The sequence below is a fragment of the Ictidomys tridecemlineatus genome, chromosome 3 (genome assembly GCF_052094955.1).
Source record: "Ictidomys tridecemlineatus isolate mIctTri1 chromosome 3, mIctTri1.hap1, whole genome shotgun sequence".
Taxonomy (NCBI): Eukaryota; Metazoa; Chordata; class Mammalia; order Rodentia; family Sciuridae; genus Ictidomys; species Ictidomys tridecemlineatus.
In genome coordinates this window covers 203,656,323-203,674,856 of record NC_135479.1, presented here as the reverse complement: position 1 = coordinate 203,674,856, position 18,534 = coordinate 203,656,323, and the positions used below count along the sequence as shown (strand labels likewise).

The window sequence follows — 18,534 nt, the reverse complement described above, 5'->3', positions numbered from 1 at the left end:
TTTCATTGCATTCAGTGCTGTCAGTTTGTTTCCCAAATGAAACATAGCTACTTTAAGAGTGGAAACAATTTGATTCTGGAGAAAATTAGTTCATGTAGGCATATACCTTTGATAAACATCAGACTTTGAGATGAAAAAGAAGATAAACTAATGCTAATTCAATACTGGAGAAAATAACTCATGGTTTTGATAAACTTATCTTACAATGCATAATACATGTACTATTTCTAAGTGGAAGAATGAATTGATACATTTTGAAACACTATTTGGTTGCCATGAAGGTAATCCAGAACATGATTATTAGTGCAGACATTTTCAATATGATGCTTCCTGAACTCATTGTTTAGAAAAAATGCTTTTTTTTTTTAACAAAAATTGAGAAACATTTTACAGAGGTATGTCTGTAGCTGAGATAATGTAAACCATTTTGTGCAAGTAACACAAAGAAAACAAATATATAAAATTTTAAATGGTCTGATACAAAATAAAATTGTCATTGTAGAAAACAGCCATTTAAAGAACTTGAATGGGAGCCATTAGCAAGTTAAAAAGGTAAAAGATAGTCAAACATAAATGTAAAACACACTTTGCATGATCTGTTACAAAGAAATATTATTTTCCCCTTTTCATTAATGAGCAGAAAAGAACAGTGAAGAGTGTGTTTCTGATGAAATACAAACATGTTTGCATAAAATAGATATTTTAAAAACTTATAAGCAATGAATAATTGTAGAAAAGGTGAAAAGACAAACAAAACAGTTTTTTTATGATGTTAGAAAGAATTTATGATTTTATCCCATTGATTTTAAAACCCTTGTTGGCCACAGAAGACCTCTGATCTGCTTTCTTTGTCTCTCTTGCATGTGTACAAACACTCTCCCTCCCCCACTTGGGTAAACATAAGCACACACACAAAACTAATCACTTGTAAACACATAAATATACATGTTACACTGATGGAGACAATTTAGAACAACTCTAGCAAAGCCATTGTTGCAGTGAAAAACAATTTATTTAAGATATGTATCTTTTTATACAGCCATTGTGAATCAGATTCAATCACATTTTACATAGTGTTATAAGGATAATTATCAAAGGAAAAACTTCTCCAACAATCACATAATTCAAGAGGTAATGAGGAATCAATAAAAGCATGCTGATTCCATTCATTTTTTTTTCAATTAGTTTGGTATATAGTTGGTATTTATGAAGATATTCAAACATTTCTCATGTGAAGAAAGTTGACAATGATTCCAGTGAGACAGGACCTGACAGCCAATAGGCTCAGCAGCTGAGGAAATGCCTCAGTAGAAGCCATAGGAATAGTATCTTCTGTAGCACAGTGGGCGGCAGCATCCATAACCATAGTCACCATAGCCACCATAGCCACAGCCTAGGCCACCATAGCCATAGCCACCATAGCCACAGCCATAGCCACAGCCTAGGCCACCATAGCCGTAGCCCAGCCCACCATAGTAGTTGCCATAGTAGCAGCTCATGCTGTCAGGAGTGGAGTGTTCAGTTCAGGATCAGGATGTAGATGTCTTGAGTCTGGATGCCACTGTCTGCCACCTGCCTTTTATACCTCCTCAGTGTGGGCAGGAGAAAACTACAGGCAGAGCCTGTCATATTATTTCACTCATGTGCCTCAGACAACGTCACCGGTACCTTGAATTATTTTAAAAACAAGCCTCATAACTGAGATAATATCTTTGTACATCAGCATTGCATGATCAATTTATGAGCCTTTAAAATGAAATTCTTGTCTTATTTTGCATGCTGTGTCTCATTCTATATTTAGTTAATTGAATACCTATGTCCTGATTACATGGTATAATGTAAATCATGAAACAAGTGCCCTGTGTGGTTTTTTGTTGTTGTTGTTGTTGTTTGTTGTTGGTTGGTTGGTTTTATTTTTTCCATTACTCCATGGCTGTTATTATTTTTTTTCATTTTGTTTTGTTTTAGTGAGATAATCTTACTAAAGATACATTGTGAGTTTTGCTCTTTAAGGATGAGATAGCTGTAGTTTCTGTTAATTAGTAATCTGGTGACAAGTTACTGACAAATGTAAATGTGCCTGGTATTTATTCTAAGCTGTTGCTTCAGAATATTTTTTTCTTTCTTCCAGAGAGTAAATGGTCATTTTTTTTAATAAGAAGCTACACATTTGCTAAGCTTCTCTTTCTCACCTAATATAAATATGTTATATATGTATCTATAAAACACTAAGATTAAGTTGGGTGCTCCGTCCTGTACCCTCATGGACTTATTCGTGTATTTAATTTTTACCAGGGTTCTTATATGCTATTTTGGAAGACTTTCAAGTACTTATGGGGGCATTTGTGTTAAAAGTAGTATGGATAGTAAGGTTCATAAATAATGCAATCCTTCACACTGAATGAAGTATTTGTGGGAGTGGATACAACCAATCATGGAAATACATCTGTTTTGTTTGGTTTAAAAATATTAATGAAATTTGTTAAAATACAATTTACAATCACAAATTGTATAAGAGCAAAACTCAGTGTGTTTGATGAACAGAGATCAATATAAATTATGTACCAGCCCTGTATATATATTGAAGATTTCATAAGGAAGGAAGAAGCTTCTACTCTAATTCTATTGATGCTGAACCCAAGCTTCCTCTGACCCTACAAATCCCACTAGCAAAATGATTTTTTATTTGTTGGTTGGTTGGTTTAAAATTAATATTAATTATCTCATGCCCAAATAATGCTTGCAATTTCTATTGGTCAGTCTGAATCCTATTATTAATGTTGACTTTTTAAATATGATGAAGAGCAGAGAACTTTTGGGTATGATGTAATTTCTTGAAAATCAAATTAAAAGTCAACTGATTCTTCTGCTGGAATGGTATATTGTGTAGCATTCTTTTGTCTCATTATTTCAAATGTCATGTGGATTTCTTTAGAAATAAATGGGAATAAGTGGGCATATTCGTTTGGAGAACTTCCAAGGAAAGGTATGGAATCATGAGATTCAAGGATAGTCAATGACTCAGGACACTGAAGACCATTGCTAATGTGTGCTGGTGTGTTAGTCAGCTTTCCATCACTATAGTGAAATAATTGAGACAATCAACTTATAAAGAGAACAGGTTTATTTTTGCTTATATTGTGTGTGCATTGATTCTAGGATCAATTGCCCCGTGCTTTGGGTCTGTGGTAAGGCATCACAATATGGTAGGAGCATTTGGTGGGGGCAAAAATTCTTATTTTGTGACAGGAAGAAAAAGAAAAAAAAAAGAAAAAGGAAAGGAAGGGACTGGGGTTAGATGATCCTTTTGGGGTTGTGACCTTATGACCTGAGGTTCTCCTACTGAGTTTCATCTCTCAAGGGATTCATCATTGACTAATAGTTCTACCATGAGGGTCAAATCTTAAATATGTCTTTTGAGGTATATTTTAGAGCTGAACTATATCATCTGATAAACAGCAAATTCTTTCTGGAGGATTTTAATGTAAAACTTTCAGAAGTTAGTGGCCACCAGACAAGGACTTCCAATGGTACTGTGCACGTCAGGTAATGATAAGTAGAAAGTTGACATAATCCTGGGAGGTATGAGGAGTAAGTTACCTCTCTTCAGAAGCACCATGATAAGGAATCTAAGATGTGGGAAATCTGAAAATAGACAAAGGCAAAAATTGTTATAGATGGTGGTAGGAAAAAGAACTATTTTAACAGGCAAAGGTGTCATTTAAAAATTTGAAATGTGAACATAATTAATAGTCTGATCATAAATAGGAATAATTTTTATCATGTAGAAGTTAGATTACAAATGACCTGAGGTAATAATAACTGATGTTCACTTCATTGAAATTTTAAGTACATCACAATCTCAGGAGATAACCAAAGAGAGTAATATTCCTTAGTATGTATCTCTACCTCTGTTTTTGTCTGTTTTTATTTTTCTAACAATATTCTTCTCCCTCACATATCATACACACAAACAGAAAAAGCAAAAATAATGTAGATAAATTAACATAAATATAATGAGGCACAATTTACAGGGGAAAATAAACACAGTTTATTAAAGATGAATTTTATTTTTCCATATTCAATATATGAAATGAACATATGTGAAGGAGAATAATGCTAATGCAAAATAAATGTAATACTTTTCTATAAATTGTAAGGCATTCTGCTTAGGTTTGTCAAAATGGGGAATGCTGGATCTGAATCTTTTCTCCAGTAGTCAGGGAAGATATTAGCATTTCTTTTTATTTTATTTTATTGGTTCTTTTTAGTTGGACACGACAGTATAATCCATATTGATATAATTATAAAAGCATGGAATGTAGCTTATTCTAAGATGTGAGCTTGAAGGTGGAGTTAAAAGACACGACTGGAGTCTTTCAGGAAGAAATAGAACTGTAATAGAACCCACTGGACCAGACACTGTCCTGCAAATGAGAAGCCCACAGTCAGGGACCTGGTGTCATAAAGTTTGGGGATCAGTTGTGGTGTCAGAAATTGAATATTCACTCAAGGAGCAGGAATCTGCTTCCTGCTTCCTCAAAGGAACATCAAGATGTGCACAGCGCAGGGGCTTTTAAATACTCTGTTGCTGGCTGCAGAAACTGTGAGCAGTGCTGTTCTCAAATTTTGACTAATCACTCAAATAAAATGCCAGCAGCTAACATACAGGTGAATTATGGCAGCTTTGCATGTAATGTATTAATGCATTTCCCACTTGTGTTTAAAAAGTAATTATCATTTATTTTATTTAAAGATATTTTTGCTCAGTCTGATCTTTTAAGTTTATCACACTGTCTGAATAAAGTGATCATTATCTACTTATTTATAATAGTTACAGAACAGTTGAGAGACAGAAAAGAACTTCCAAGCTCCCATTCCCCATCACTCATACATGCTGATCCCTTAAGGTAGTGCCATTACATACAATGTCATTGTTGAGACAGTGAAACTTTGCTGATAGGTATGTATATAGGGGTGCATAGCTCTTATTTCTCTCATGCTCCCCAATGAATTAATGAAATTCATTAAAATTACATAGTTTTTAATACTCCATCATTTAAATAAATGACATTCCCTCAGTTAGGTGAAATTTATTAAGGATAACTAGAGACATTTAAGACAATGGATTCTACTACTCATATTAGTGTGACTGTGTTTACCAAGATGATCTGTTTTCTCATTTATAACATTATGTCCTATAAGTTGTAGAAATGTTGCAAAACAATTTGAATAGATCCAGTTATTGCATGGAACCTATATTAAATTAAAATATTTTAATTGGAGACATCCAATGTTGAGATGATAAATAGGTACCTCCAAAATATTTGAATTAAGATAGCGAGGTTTTATATTCCCATAACAAATTAAATGTAAAGCGTGGTCAGAATCTCTAACTATAAATTGGTTATATTGTATGTGAAATATTTAAGTCTATAAATATTAATAGAGTAGTTTTATAAATTAAGAGATAAATAATGGTCTGAGCATGTAGGTCACTTGTAGAAAGTATGGCTAGCATACATGAAGCCCTGGGTTCAATCTCCAGTATCACCAATATATAAATAATAAACAAGAGAAGCCACATGTAAAATAGTAAACTCGCCAAGACCTGTTCAAGGACTCATGCAAAGAAAACTAAGAATGAAACAAGAGTTGTTTTTATAGGAAAGTAGAAGTATATGTGCAGTGGAGTAGTCTGAATCATTCTCAAGACACTGATCCTGGAGAATGTTAGCTAACACTCATCACTCTAAAGACAATACCTGACAAGGACAACTTGGAGGAAGAAAAGTTTATGTTATTTTGGGCTCATGGTTTCAGAGGTCTCAATCCATGGTCCATGGATGGCATACCTCCTGGTGCAGTGTGAGGCAGAGCATCATGGTAGAAGTCATGTGTAGGAAATCTGCTCCACCACTTAGCAGCAGGAAAGCAGGGAGTAAGGAAGGGGCCAAGGGCATGTAGAGTCCCAAGGGCACATCTATGACCCACCTCTCAGACATGCTGTACCTGCCAATCGTTACCAACCAGGAATCCATTCATGTTTATTTTATTTTTTTTTAAATTTACCTGGGGATTGATCCCAGGTGCATTTTATCACTGAGATACAGTCACAGTCTTTTCTTATTTATTCATTTTTAAAATTTTGAGATGGGGTCCTGCTAAATTGCCGAGATTAGCCTCAAGCTTTTGATTCTCCTGCCTTAGCCTCCTGGAGTCACTGGGATCATAGTTATGTGCTACCATGACTAACTTCAGTCCAGCTATCTACCAATGAATTAATCCAGCAAATAGATTAATCCACTGAGGAGGTCAGAGCCTTCATGATCCAATCATTGCCCAAAATTTCCACCTCTGAACCTTATATTTTGAAGATCTTGTTTTTAACACATGGGATTTTGGAGATTCATTCCCCATCCTTACCATAACAGGGTCATAATGAATTTGCCTATTATTTGGTGGGAAAACTGAGACGTTAGTAACTCATGAACCTCAAACTATATGCTCTTTTCTTTTAACTACATATATTTACAGCCAATTTTTGGACTGCAAATATGATTTAGTTTGATTGTGGGTATAGCCACTGCTCCTATGCTTGATTTTCTAAAATTATCTTCTATTTTACTGTTGTTCTGTTGGTCCCACAGAGACACGTCTGTTTAAAGTGTTTGACAGTCTGAGGGGCCCATGCAATGCTTGGACTGGTCTTGATCATTCTCAATGCTCATCTGAGAAGACTGGTCCTTTGTGAAGGTAAATCTTTACTTAGGTGAGACTATGCTCCATCTTTTCCTTAAGATGTGCATTTGATCTTTTCTGATCCTTTATGGATCTAGTGTCAAAGGCTAGACACTGTGTGAACAGAAAGCACAGCAAAGTTCTCTCCCACATCCTGCATGGGAGGTGGGATTGGGGGTCCCCTATTGGAATGGGCTGGCTGAGAAATAAAAGCTAAGAAAAATAGAACTATGAGAAAACCACAGAACACAGAAAGGAGTTTCAAAAGTCGGGACAGGACAGCCATACTCATCCAATGGATTGAGCTTCTGACAAAATGGAGCCCAGGCCTATCAGGAGACATCAAAGAGATTTTATAGAATGTTCTTTTCCAAAAAGGGTTAAAGGTGGACTGTTCATTTCCTAAGGGGTTATGTCCATCTCCAGTATCTCCAGTGCTACTGTGAGAGGGAAAAATCACGTGCAGGAAAGCATGGGAAGTTTCCCAATGCCAGGCCTATCTGTTCCTGGCTCTCATGCCCAGATAAGGTTCTCATGCATTTCATGAATGGCTTCCCACACTAAGTATTTCAGTTAAATTTGCTTCATCGTTAAAATATCATTCACAATGCATCTTTCAGTTGGTGCATTTCTATTGTGTTTTAAAATGCAATTTTGACCTATTCAAAGTTTATAATGATAGGGGCTGGAGATGTGGCTCAATAATAGAGTGTTTGCTTTGGATGCAGGAAGCCCTCGTTTCTATCCTCAACACCACACACATAAAAAGGGGGAGGGCAGGGGTGCTGAGGATGTAACTCAGTGGTAAATCCCCCTTGGGTTCAAACTCCAGCCCCCAAATAAAATAAAGTTTATAAAGATAGTTCATATCAGCTAAGTCTAATTTCCTTACCAGAGAACAAAAGAGTTCTTATTTAAATATACTTCATTCAATAAATATTTATTATCTATTACAAAGTAGTAATATTTTAGGGTCATGTATTATTGTCTTTTATTAACATTTTATATGAAATCAATGATTTTTCATAGATCAAAATTTTGGAAGGAGGATTTTTCAGAGTTACTTCTAAATGGATGAGGATAAAAGAGAATATTACAATATGTGTTAATGTAATAATATTAATATATTAAATTATTTATCATACTTTATGATTTTATATATGTAATATATATATTGCAAGTTTCTAAAGTTATTGATAAAAAAAAATTTCTTTTAATCTTGTCCACATGTATTGGACTTTTGCAAAACCTTTGATAATACTGACATTTCTACTATAAATATATGTAGATTAATTTTCTGTTCTGAGTAGTAAAACTTCTTACAAATAATCAAAAAAGAAACTATTCACTCAAAAGTAGACTTGCCAGACTACAATCTCTTCACAGAAAGTGTTTGTTCACTGTTGGAGTGAAGGCATTAATGAAAGTTTAAGTGAACTGAAAGGTTACTTTTTATGACTTCAAAGAATAACCTGGGATTACAAATTTTAAAAAACAGTACATTAAGTGGGAATTACATAATTCTTGATGTAAACAATTATTAATCTATTTTTTTTGCCTGGATTGTCATGATAATCACTAACTTTTCTTGGAAGACTTAGCTACACTAGAGTCTAAGGCAGATAAATCCTTTAAGCAGTCTGTGCACAGTGTTTACCAGATGAGAGTCTCTTTGCACTTGGTGGTGTTACATTGATAGCTTTAAATCAGAAATTGTGGGGGTATTTACAGTGAAGAATTCTGCACAAACCACAAGTCAGGACTTCCCCTCAACCACCCAAAAGTGGTTTACCCACATACCGAGACAGCACACTGAAATTAACATCCTTGTTGCTGACAGGAGAACTGCTAAATCAGAAATGTGAAAATGCAGGGTGAGGGGTCAACACTGTGCAGGTCAATGCAGAGCATTGACTGAAGAATCACAAAGAGAAAAAAAAAAACAAAAAAAACAAGGGTCTGATATCACACCCTTGTCTTTTTAAAGGACTGTGATCTCAGAATGCTACAAAACCTTTTCTTTCATATTTTCTTCTTCCCCATTGTACTTACCAGTTCACTAAAGCATACACACACATGCACACATACGATCATGCATACAAATAATGAGGATAAATAAATTTATTTGCAACAAATCCATATTTTTAGAGATAAATGTATATTAAAATAAATTTTAAATTTGCTCATATAAAAGTTGTTGAAAAATTTTAATGGCAGTTCAATAACAAAGACAAAACTTTTCTAAAAAATTGTAAATGATTTCTGATAATTTTAGCTACTCTAAATGAGGCTTACATCAGCAATAAAAGAGAATAAAATCATGGCATTTGCAAGTAAATGGATGGTGCTGGAGAAGATAATGCTAAGTGCAGTTAGCCAATCTCCCCCCAAAAAACAAATGCTGAATGTTTTCTCTTATATAAGGAGGCTGGCTCATAGTTGGGTAGGCAGGGGAAGCATGGGAGGAATAGATGAATTCTAGATAGGGAAGAGGGATGGGAGGGAAAGGGAGGAGGCAGGGTATTATCAAGGATGGTGGAATGAGATGGACATCATTATCCCGAGTACATGTATGAAGACAAGAATTGGGTGTCAATATACTTTATATACAAACAGAGATATGAAAAATCATGATATATATGTGTAATAAGAATTGTATTGCAAAAAAACAAAGTACATGTATAAAGGCATGAATTAGTGTGAACATACTTTATATACAAAGATATGAAAAATTGTGCTCTATATGTGTAACAAGAATTGTAATGCATTCCACTGTCATGTACTTAAAAAATTAAAGCAATTAAATAAAAATAAATAAATAAATGAGGCTTACAGAAGCAGACTTATATATATATATATATATATATATATATATATATATATATATATATATATATATACTTTAGTATTTTAGACTAGACAAAGGAAATATCCATATGAGGAATCATGAGTGCAGATTAAGTGGCTCAAATGGAGTCCAAAGAGTTGACTCTGGAAATTTCTCAGTATAATCTTTAGGACCAGTATCTCCCACAGCAAGGCAGGTGGCAGCAGCCAGGGCCACACTTGCCTTAGCTATAACCATATTCCTAGCTCAGGACACCACAGCTGTAGCCCAATCCACAAAAAGAGGCATAACCCAGACCACTAGAGCCAGAGCCCAGTTGTTCATAGTAGTTACATAATAGGTCACGTTTTTAGGAGTGGAAGATTTGGTTGGGGAGTAGAAACTGTTTCATCAGTTTGAACACCACCATCTGTTCAGGTCCTTTCAAATATATCCCTGATAGTAGATGGGACACATCACAGAACCTGTTGATCACATATTTTCTACTAGTTTGTATCACTGCACTTCCCAAATCTTGGTTTCATTAAAAATATGAAACCTTTGTACACAAGACTTCTAGGCTGTTGAATCAGCCTTCCAATAAACAAATCTGGTGCCATTAGTGTGTTTTTCTTGGTCTTATCTAAAATTCTTTCTCACTCTGTGCTAGTATTAAAAGATTGGAGAAGTTTTTCCAGGTTTAATCATTAGCTAAGTTCTAGAATGTTGATTTTAAAAATTATATCATTACTCATGCATATATGAAGTAAGGTTCTCCTCCAAAGAGAAAACATGACTTCCATCAAAAGCTTACCCAAGTCAGGTGAGCTTTTCCCTGTTCACTGTTTACTTTGATAAGTAAATTTTCATGCATATATAAAAGACCATTAAATTGTATTTTGAATCTTCATAAGTACATCCACAGGGATTAATATCTGTCAATATTCTGCCATCAGTTTCCTTTCTTCTGTCTCCCTGTTCATTTTCTGTATTTATTGTTAGTTCTGCTGAATATCTTTATAAAAATCCTAGAAAGCCAGCATTTTTCTTATAAGTACTTTATTGCAGAAGAAATATATATATATAAATCCACAACACCATTATCAAACTAATGCAATTTTTAAAAATCCATGGCATCCTCTGATATTTAATTCATGTTCAATTTTCTTCTCTTGCTTCATAAATGTATTTTATGGCCATTTTTATTCACATTAGGGCTCACGTTACATTTAAACATGTCTTTTAATTCTTTTAAAGGATACAAGTGTCCTTCTCTAATCATTTTTTATGCATTTTTTGAATTGCTATATTATTGCCTTGTGCTATTCTTAAAGTTTTGATTTCTTCCTCATTTTTTCTTTTCATAGATTCCTTGTTCCTCGTAATCACCTATAGATAGATACAGAGGACTTATGTGAATCTGGTTCTTCTTAGTTGTTTTTTAGTGCTATAGTTTGGATCTGGAATGACTCCCAAAGCCAACATGGTAAAGGCTCAGTCCCTCGCTTAGCACTATTGAGAGGTCATGGAAACTTTAGAAGGTGAGGTCCTGCAGAAGTCTTCAGGTCACTGAGGTTGTATCCTAGAAGGGAATAGTGGGGCTCCAGATCCTTCCTCTTTCTCTTTTGGTTTTCCCAGTCATGAGGGGAGACTTTTACTTTACCGTACTCTTCCATTATGGTGTGCTGGCTCACCACAAGCCCAGAGCAATGGGGTCCATTGATGATGGAATGAAACCTCTAAAACCATAAGCCCAAAAGAAACCTATTTTCTTTGTAACTTGATCTATCTCAGGTGTGTTTTAATAGCAAAGCTAACACAACAAAAATAATATGTTATGGTTGTTCTCTGTATTTTTTATTGTATAATATTAGGAGGCATATGGTATCAGGTGGGTATGTTACCAATGTAGGTATTGTTAATTAAATTCACATTCAGTATTCCTCATTGGCTTTTTCCCCATTGATTTTAGGATCTGAAATAGTTACTAATACCAATTAATACTCGAAATTCTAAAATATTGATTTGGGAAAGTGTACAAAGTTTTCAATTTCTCCACTTTCTTATCAACGCTTACATTTTGTTCTTCTAATAACAGTCATACTAACAGGTGTGAGGTGATGCAGCATTGTAGTTTTGATCTGTATTTCTTTTATGATTAAGATGTTGAATATTTTTATATGCCTATTGACCGTTTTTATATTACAAAATGTCTACTCAGATCTTTTATCCATTTTAATTGTTTTTTTCCTCCTATTGAGTTATAGCAATTCTTTGTATTTTGGATATTTATCCTTATTAGATATATGTTTGAAAATATCTTCTCCCATATTGAAGGTTGCCATTTTACTTTGTTTATCATTGTGCTTAAAGTGCAAAAGATTTTTGGTTTGATATAATCTCAGTTGTCCATTTTTTGTTTTTGTTACATATACTATTGGTCTCTTATATGAGAAATCATGACAAATGTCATGAAGAATTTTCTCAGACATGAGTTTTTGTGGGACACTCATATCCAAACCAAAATGTTGTTTATGGTTAAATCAAACTCCATTGTGTATATATTCTACCTTTTCTTTATCTATTTATTTGTTATTGGACACCTTGGATGATTCCATAACTAACATTGAGAATTATGCTGCAATAAAGGATATGCATAACATGGATTTGCATTTATCTCTAAAGTATACTGACTTTAATCCTCTTGGGTAGAAACTGATAAATCATATAGCTGGATCATGCATTAACAATGATGGATGCATTACTATACCCAATTTCTATTTATACTATACACCTATAGAAACAGAAACATCATGGTACTGGCATAAATATGAGCATGTAGATCATGGAATAAAATTGAAGATGTAAAATCAAATCCATACAGCTTTTATCATTGGACTCTTGACAAATGTGCTCAAAACATATGTTGAAGAAATGACAGCTTCTGTAATAAATGGTGCTTGGAAAACTGGATATTCATATGTGGCATAATGAAATTAGATCTGTATTTCTCACCCTGTACAAAAGACACCTCAAAATAGACTAAAGACCTAAGTATAAAGCCAGAAATTTTGCAATTGCTAGAATAAGATTTAGGGCAAATGTTCCAATATACAAACATAGGTAATGACTTATCGAATTCCTATCAAAAATTAATAGATATTATCAAATTATAAACTTCTGCACAGCAATGGAAACAAAGTAGTGAAAAATGAACCTATAGAATTGGAGAAAATCTTTACCAGTGATTCCTCTGATGGAGCATTATTATTGAAAATCCATAAATAAAAAAGCTTAATACTCCCAATATAAATCACCTATTCAATAGATAAGCAAATTAACTAAATATACTTCTCAAAAGAAGAAAATAATGGCCAACAACTATATGAAAATACGTGCAATATCTTTGTCCATCAAGAAAATGCAGTCAAAGTTGCATTGAGATTCCATCTCATTCCAGTTGGAATAGCAATCTTCCAGAATGTAAACTACAATGAATGCTGGAGAGAATGTGGGGATAAAGGAGCTCTCATACATTGTTAGTGAGAATGTAAGAGTGCACAGCTGGTGCGGAAATCAGTCTGAAGGCTTTTCAAAAAATATAAATTGCATTACCATATGATTCAACTATAAAAATCCCTAGAGTTATTTGTAATTTAATAGTTTTTATTTATATAGTATTCTTACATCTTTAAACATTTATGAGTAAAGTGCAAAGTGCAAAGAGATATAATTTCTATATGTATCTATTAACTAACAGTATTTCATGGGTTTCATTCAATCAAATTATGGAGCACCTTCTAATTCCTTTATTGGGTTGTAGTAAGGTATTGATACATACCAACCATTCCAAAATTTAATAGTGTGAGACAACAGTTAAATTATGAGTCATATTGTTGAATAGTTTGATGCATCCAAACATCAGAAAACCAGAAATAATTTTCTTCTTGAAGTAGACAGTCATCAAATTGAAAAATCAATTTTGTTTATTCCTGTATTTTTCACTATAGGAAGTTCATCAGAGAAGATTATTTCACATTGCTTATAAAACAAATTCCTCCCCAAGTACTTATGTTCACCCCATAAATTATATAGAAAATAAATAATACCACTGTTTTGGAGTGCTTACTAACAGGGTAGAAACTCTTCATTCTTCTTTGTATTTATGTACCTCACAATATGATTTCACAGCCTCTCCTAACAATAAGGGGGCTCTCCAGTATTTCGATATTTGCTTGCCTTGAGACTTTTCTTTTTAGCCAACAGAGTATGGTGAAATGGTTCTTATAATCATCTGAAAAGCACATTATGGTTCTGAATGCCAGGATCCCAAATGATGAAATCCCCAAATATCATATACCTGAAGTCTAAAATATCTCAAATGACAAAACCAGATGTGTTAATCCCAAATGACTAAAATTCCAAATGTTAAAATCATGAACACCCAAACGACAAAAACTGAAATTCTCACTTTAAAAGCAAGAAAATGATACATAAGAGGAACATAAGGCCAAACTCTGAGGAAGGAATTGGTCATGCAACATGAGGCAACAGCAACAACAAAAAACTTCAGTTTAAAGATTAACCATGTGTCTGCATTGACGTTCCTTCCTGATCATGGAATTCCAGAGCCTTCTAGAGAATTAAAGCCATCATTCCAGAAGAAGCCAGCAAAGTCACTGGTTTGAAAATAATTCTGTTTGTGAAAGGATAAGCAGACACCCAATGATGTTAATGTTCATCACCCACAGTGTTTCTGTCCAGTTTATTCTCTCCACTTAAACGCATATGGGATGGATTTCCATGCATCCCCAAAAGAACAAAATTATGGCACAGAAGTTGGAAAAATTTATTAGGGAATATTTGCTGTCTGTGTATTTCAAGTCATAGAAGTATTTCAAAACCAACAGTGTGATGTAGACAATGAATATAAATATATTCTTCTATGAGAGTCATACTCTAAAAGAAAAAAAGTAAAAAACAACTATTTCTTGTTATGGAAGATATTAAAATATCATCTCTGCAACCACTCATAATGTATTCGTATAATATGCTTTTTCATGTCAAAATATATTTTTAGTCTTTTTTTTATCTTTTTTTCTTATTTTTCATTTTAATTTTTCCCTACTATTTAAAATTGTCAGCATTTAGAAAAAAAATGTATTTCCTCTCCTCATGATTTCTCAAACTGGATGTAAAAAAAATGTGCAAAGACTCTTGAAAGTTCAAACTAATCTTGTGCATTCTTTTTCAAATCTGACTCCATATAGCATATTATCACATTATCAAAATACAAGCATCATGTGTATATGCAAAAAAATTGTTGAAACTTCTTCAATTAGTGATAAGGTATCTACATTTGTGAAAGATAAAATTTCTCAAGAACTTGGCTCTCCAGGAGATTTCATATGTAGTGATAGTTTTTAATCCATCTCTTCAAAAGACTTAGGTTACACCTGCATAGTATTTCAGAAGCCCAGTTAAAAATCTGGGAAATGCAATTACCAACCACACTGGTGTGTGTGTTTATACATTTTGCTTTTTGACTTATTTCTTTATGAATATGATGCTTCTGCACATAATAATTGTATACTTCAACTGTTGGATGCTGCCGCAGTCTGGCTGGGCACAAAATCACAAGCCACTCAAGCAGGAACAAACTTTATTTTTTGAAACTGCCACCAATGCCCGGTATGTGCCCGGGAAGAACACACGCAGCATTTTCCCCCAAGTTCTCCTGGAACCCCAGAGCAAGTTCCTCCCCTGGAATTCCCTCCTACTTCACTTCCCCAACCAATGTGAACTCTCCAGGAGTCACGCAGCAGGCTGAGGTGAACAGCAGGAGTCCAAAATCCATATTAATGTAAATCTTAACATAATCATATCATCTCAACGGCTAGCTGGTGTCACCTTTCAACCAAAAATGCCATGCATCATGTTATTTGGCTGTGGCTCTTAGCAGGATGCAATTGCAAAAAACATGTGCTATTATTGACTATTTTATTGTGTAAAGTAGACTACAAAGTGTTCTGTAAAGTCTTGATGTTTTCAAATAGAAATTTCTTTTAAGAATGTAAACAAATGTTTTTAAAGAATTTTAAAGGTTTTTGTTTTGGAAATATATTTTGGGATTATGATGTCTTGTAATTTTAGGCATTAGGAATTTTGATTTTCAGGGACTATCTCATTTGTGATTATGGCCCAAATTTTGAGTGGAAGTGCTAACCTGTGGGGTAGACCTTAGGAAACCTTCAACTTTTGTACTCATGATCTTGGAATCCTATAAGGGCTACCACAAGAATGCTGGCCAAGCTTCCTAGAGAATAAGAGAGCATAAGAAAACTGAGGCATGTCAGCCTATATACAAACAAACTCCATGCCTTTTCCAGAATACCTCTACCTGATCTGCAGCTGATTGGAAATGTAAATGCAGTCATTTTTGATGAGATAAATTGCTCAGCAGACCAGGAGACTCATGATAAGGACTAAATAGTTTTTATAATTTTGTATTAAGACCTTGAAATTTGCTCAATAAATGACAGGTGTCTACATTAGTGACAGATAAAATTTATCAGAATCTTGACTTTTCAGAAGACTTCATATGTGGTGATGGTGATGAGCCATCACGGTTTTTGATCAGTCTCTTCAAAACATTTAGGGACCTGTACAGTATTTCAGATGACTAGTAATATATCTTCACAAACACAATTACCATCCAAAGGGATGGGTGCAGACATTGAAAAGCTTTGAACATTTTAAACTTGAATTTCTTCATTTCCCCTCTGCAGCTAAAATTACATGTATTTCCTCTAAGAATTCTTCTTACTTTCACATGAGAGAGAGTTTTTTACTAAAAATTATAAGGTATCACTCAGCTTCATGAGGCTGTTGACAAAAAAAAAAAAGAAAGAAAGAAAGAAAGAAAGAAAAAAGAAAGAAAGAAAGAAAGGTTTACTTTCCTCTGGCATCAATGTTTTCTTTTATGACTCTGTTTTAAATATAGCAGTATTTTTTCTATGATTTCTAAGTTTTATCCAGAAATCAGAGAAATGATAGAAAATGGAAATTATGGAGGATGAAAATGATGTTTCATTTTATTTATGAAATTGCAATTTCATAAAAGGTACTGTGCCAATACTTTCAAGAAAGGTAACATCATAAGGAATTTATGAGAAGGTTGATGAAGTTTATTCAACTATGTATAGAGAAGTAATTTTGTTTGACAGGTTTAAATGCACCATCTAATTCCTTTATGGTATACTGAAATTGGGCCTTGGTATGTAGGGTAACCAATGATGGGATAAAAATGCTCTACTTCCCACTGATAATGAATTTATCTTCTGAATTGAGCTTATAATGGCAAGAATTTAAATTTAAACAGCAATATCTGGACAAAAGTATATCATTTGAGCATTGAGGTTCTGGGATATATAAATGTACAAGCATTTTAATAGCCCTGTTTTCTCATATGCTCATAATTTAAAATTTTTTTTAGTTGTAGGTGAACATACCATCTTTATTTTAATTTTATGCGGTGCTGAGGATTGAACCGAGTGCCTCCCACATAAAAGGAAAGCACTCTACCACCACCATATGCTCATAATTTTAAAAGTATGAAAGTAACATAAGATATTATTAACAAATAGTTTTCAGTCTTATTCATTAATTTCTTTCCATTTAATTTATTTACCAATTGTTATTAAAAGTAAAATTAATACACAACTGCTTACTTCTTCCAGGAACTGTCCTAGGTGCTGAACAACCCAAATTCTACCAATAGCATGTGTTCTTAGTATTATTTAGTCTCTATTTTATAAGATACACTATGATTTTTATAGAAAAATGTTTGAAAATTTTTATTATGCAAGGGGGATATTTAACTTAAAACAGTTAAGTCTTAGACTTGACTTCTTACACTTGACAGCAAAAAATAACTTTTCTTAATTTTATAACTTAGTTTTTAAAATTATAACTTAGTTTTTAAAATTAATTAATATGAACATGCAATTTTCAAGTAATTTTCTCATCACATACATTGTTATTACAAAATAATATCTACAACATGGAACGTTCTGACATTTCAAAGTTGCAAGCCCTTATCAATTATTTGCTGATATGTTCATGATTTCAAGCAAAGGTTAAAATGACACAATTCTAGATCAAAATAAGGCTTAACTGGGCTGATATTGAAATTATATTATTCTTTTTTTAATTTTTTCTGAAAGTAAGTTGTATTCAATGCAAAAAGAAGATCTTTATCTCTTTGAATGATGTCTTTTATATCTGGAAGTATAAAACTCAAAGCCACTATTACCTAAAAAAGCAGGCATCTAATTTTTATGCCTGATAGGCTCAGATATTAATGGGGTGGTATCTTCTAAAGATTCACAAAAACAAAAATGTTTTTGGACCCACTTTGTTTGCTAACATCAGACAGGATATATGGTTTAAGTGTTTATGCTAGAGAATAAAAGAGGATCATTCAGTGCAATATGAAGTGGAAAATCCAAATACAAACACAAAGATACACTGTCCTAAATATTCAAGTTTAGTGTTTAATGAACCAGACAAACAGCCCAATATTGTGTTATAAACAATAGGAGACTGTGAAATAGAGGTATAGAAATGATATTTTATATATTATTCAAAAATTTAGCAGAATTTAGCAATTGGAGTAACATTTTGATATGACCAAGGGTGAATAACTGCAGTGATTACAGATTCATCTAAGGCAAGTTTCATTTAGAAGTAACTGTTGTTTTTTTCCTTCTGAATTTTAGCATTTTTTACCATGTAGGCAAAATTTCTGCTACAGTAATACTCTTATGTACTTGTATGTAACACATATAATAACAAATTTAACCCAAAAAGAATGAAATATTGTCAATACAGGAGCTTTTATTGATTATTGAAATAAAATTAATCTCACATGTTGGATATTAGAAAAATTATATGCATAGCAATAA

The 18,534-nt window shown here is 33.4% G+C and overlaps 1 protein-coding gene across 1 annotated transcript; it reads right to left on the bottom strand.

The window, feature by feature from the left end:
- Positions 1 to 1,304: 1,304 nt before the first annotated feature.
- On the bottom strand, positions 1,305 to 1,499 carry LOC101964749 (keratin-associated protein 19-7). Its single transcript, XM_005323616.3, has one exon. The coding sequence runs from the start codon at positions 1,497 to 1,499 to the stop codon at positions 1,305 to 1,307; it is 195 nt and encodes a 64-aa protein (XP_005323673.2).
- Between the last annotated feature and the right edge of the window lie 17,035 nt (positions 1,500 to 18,534).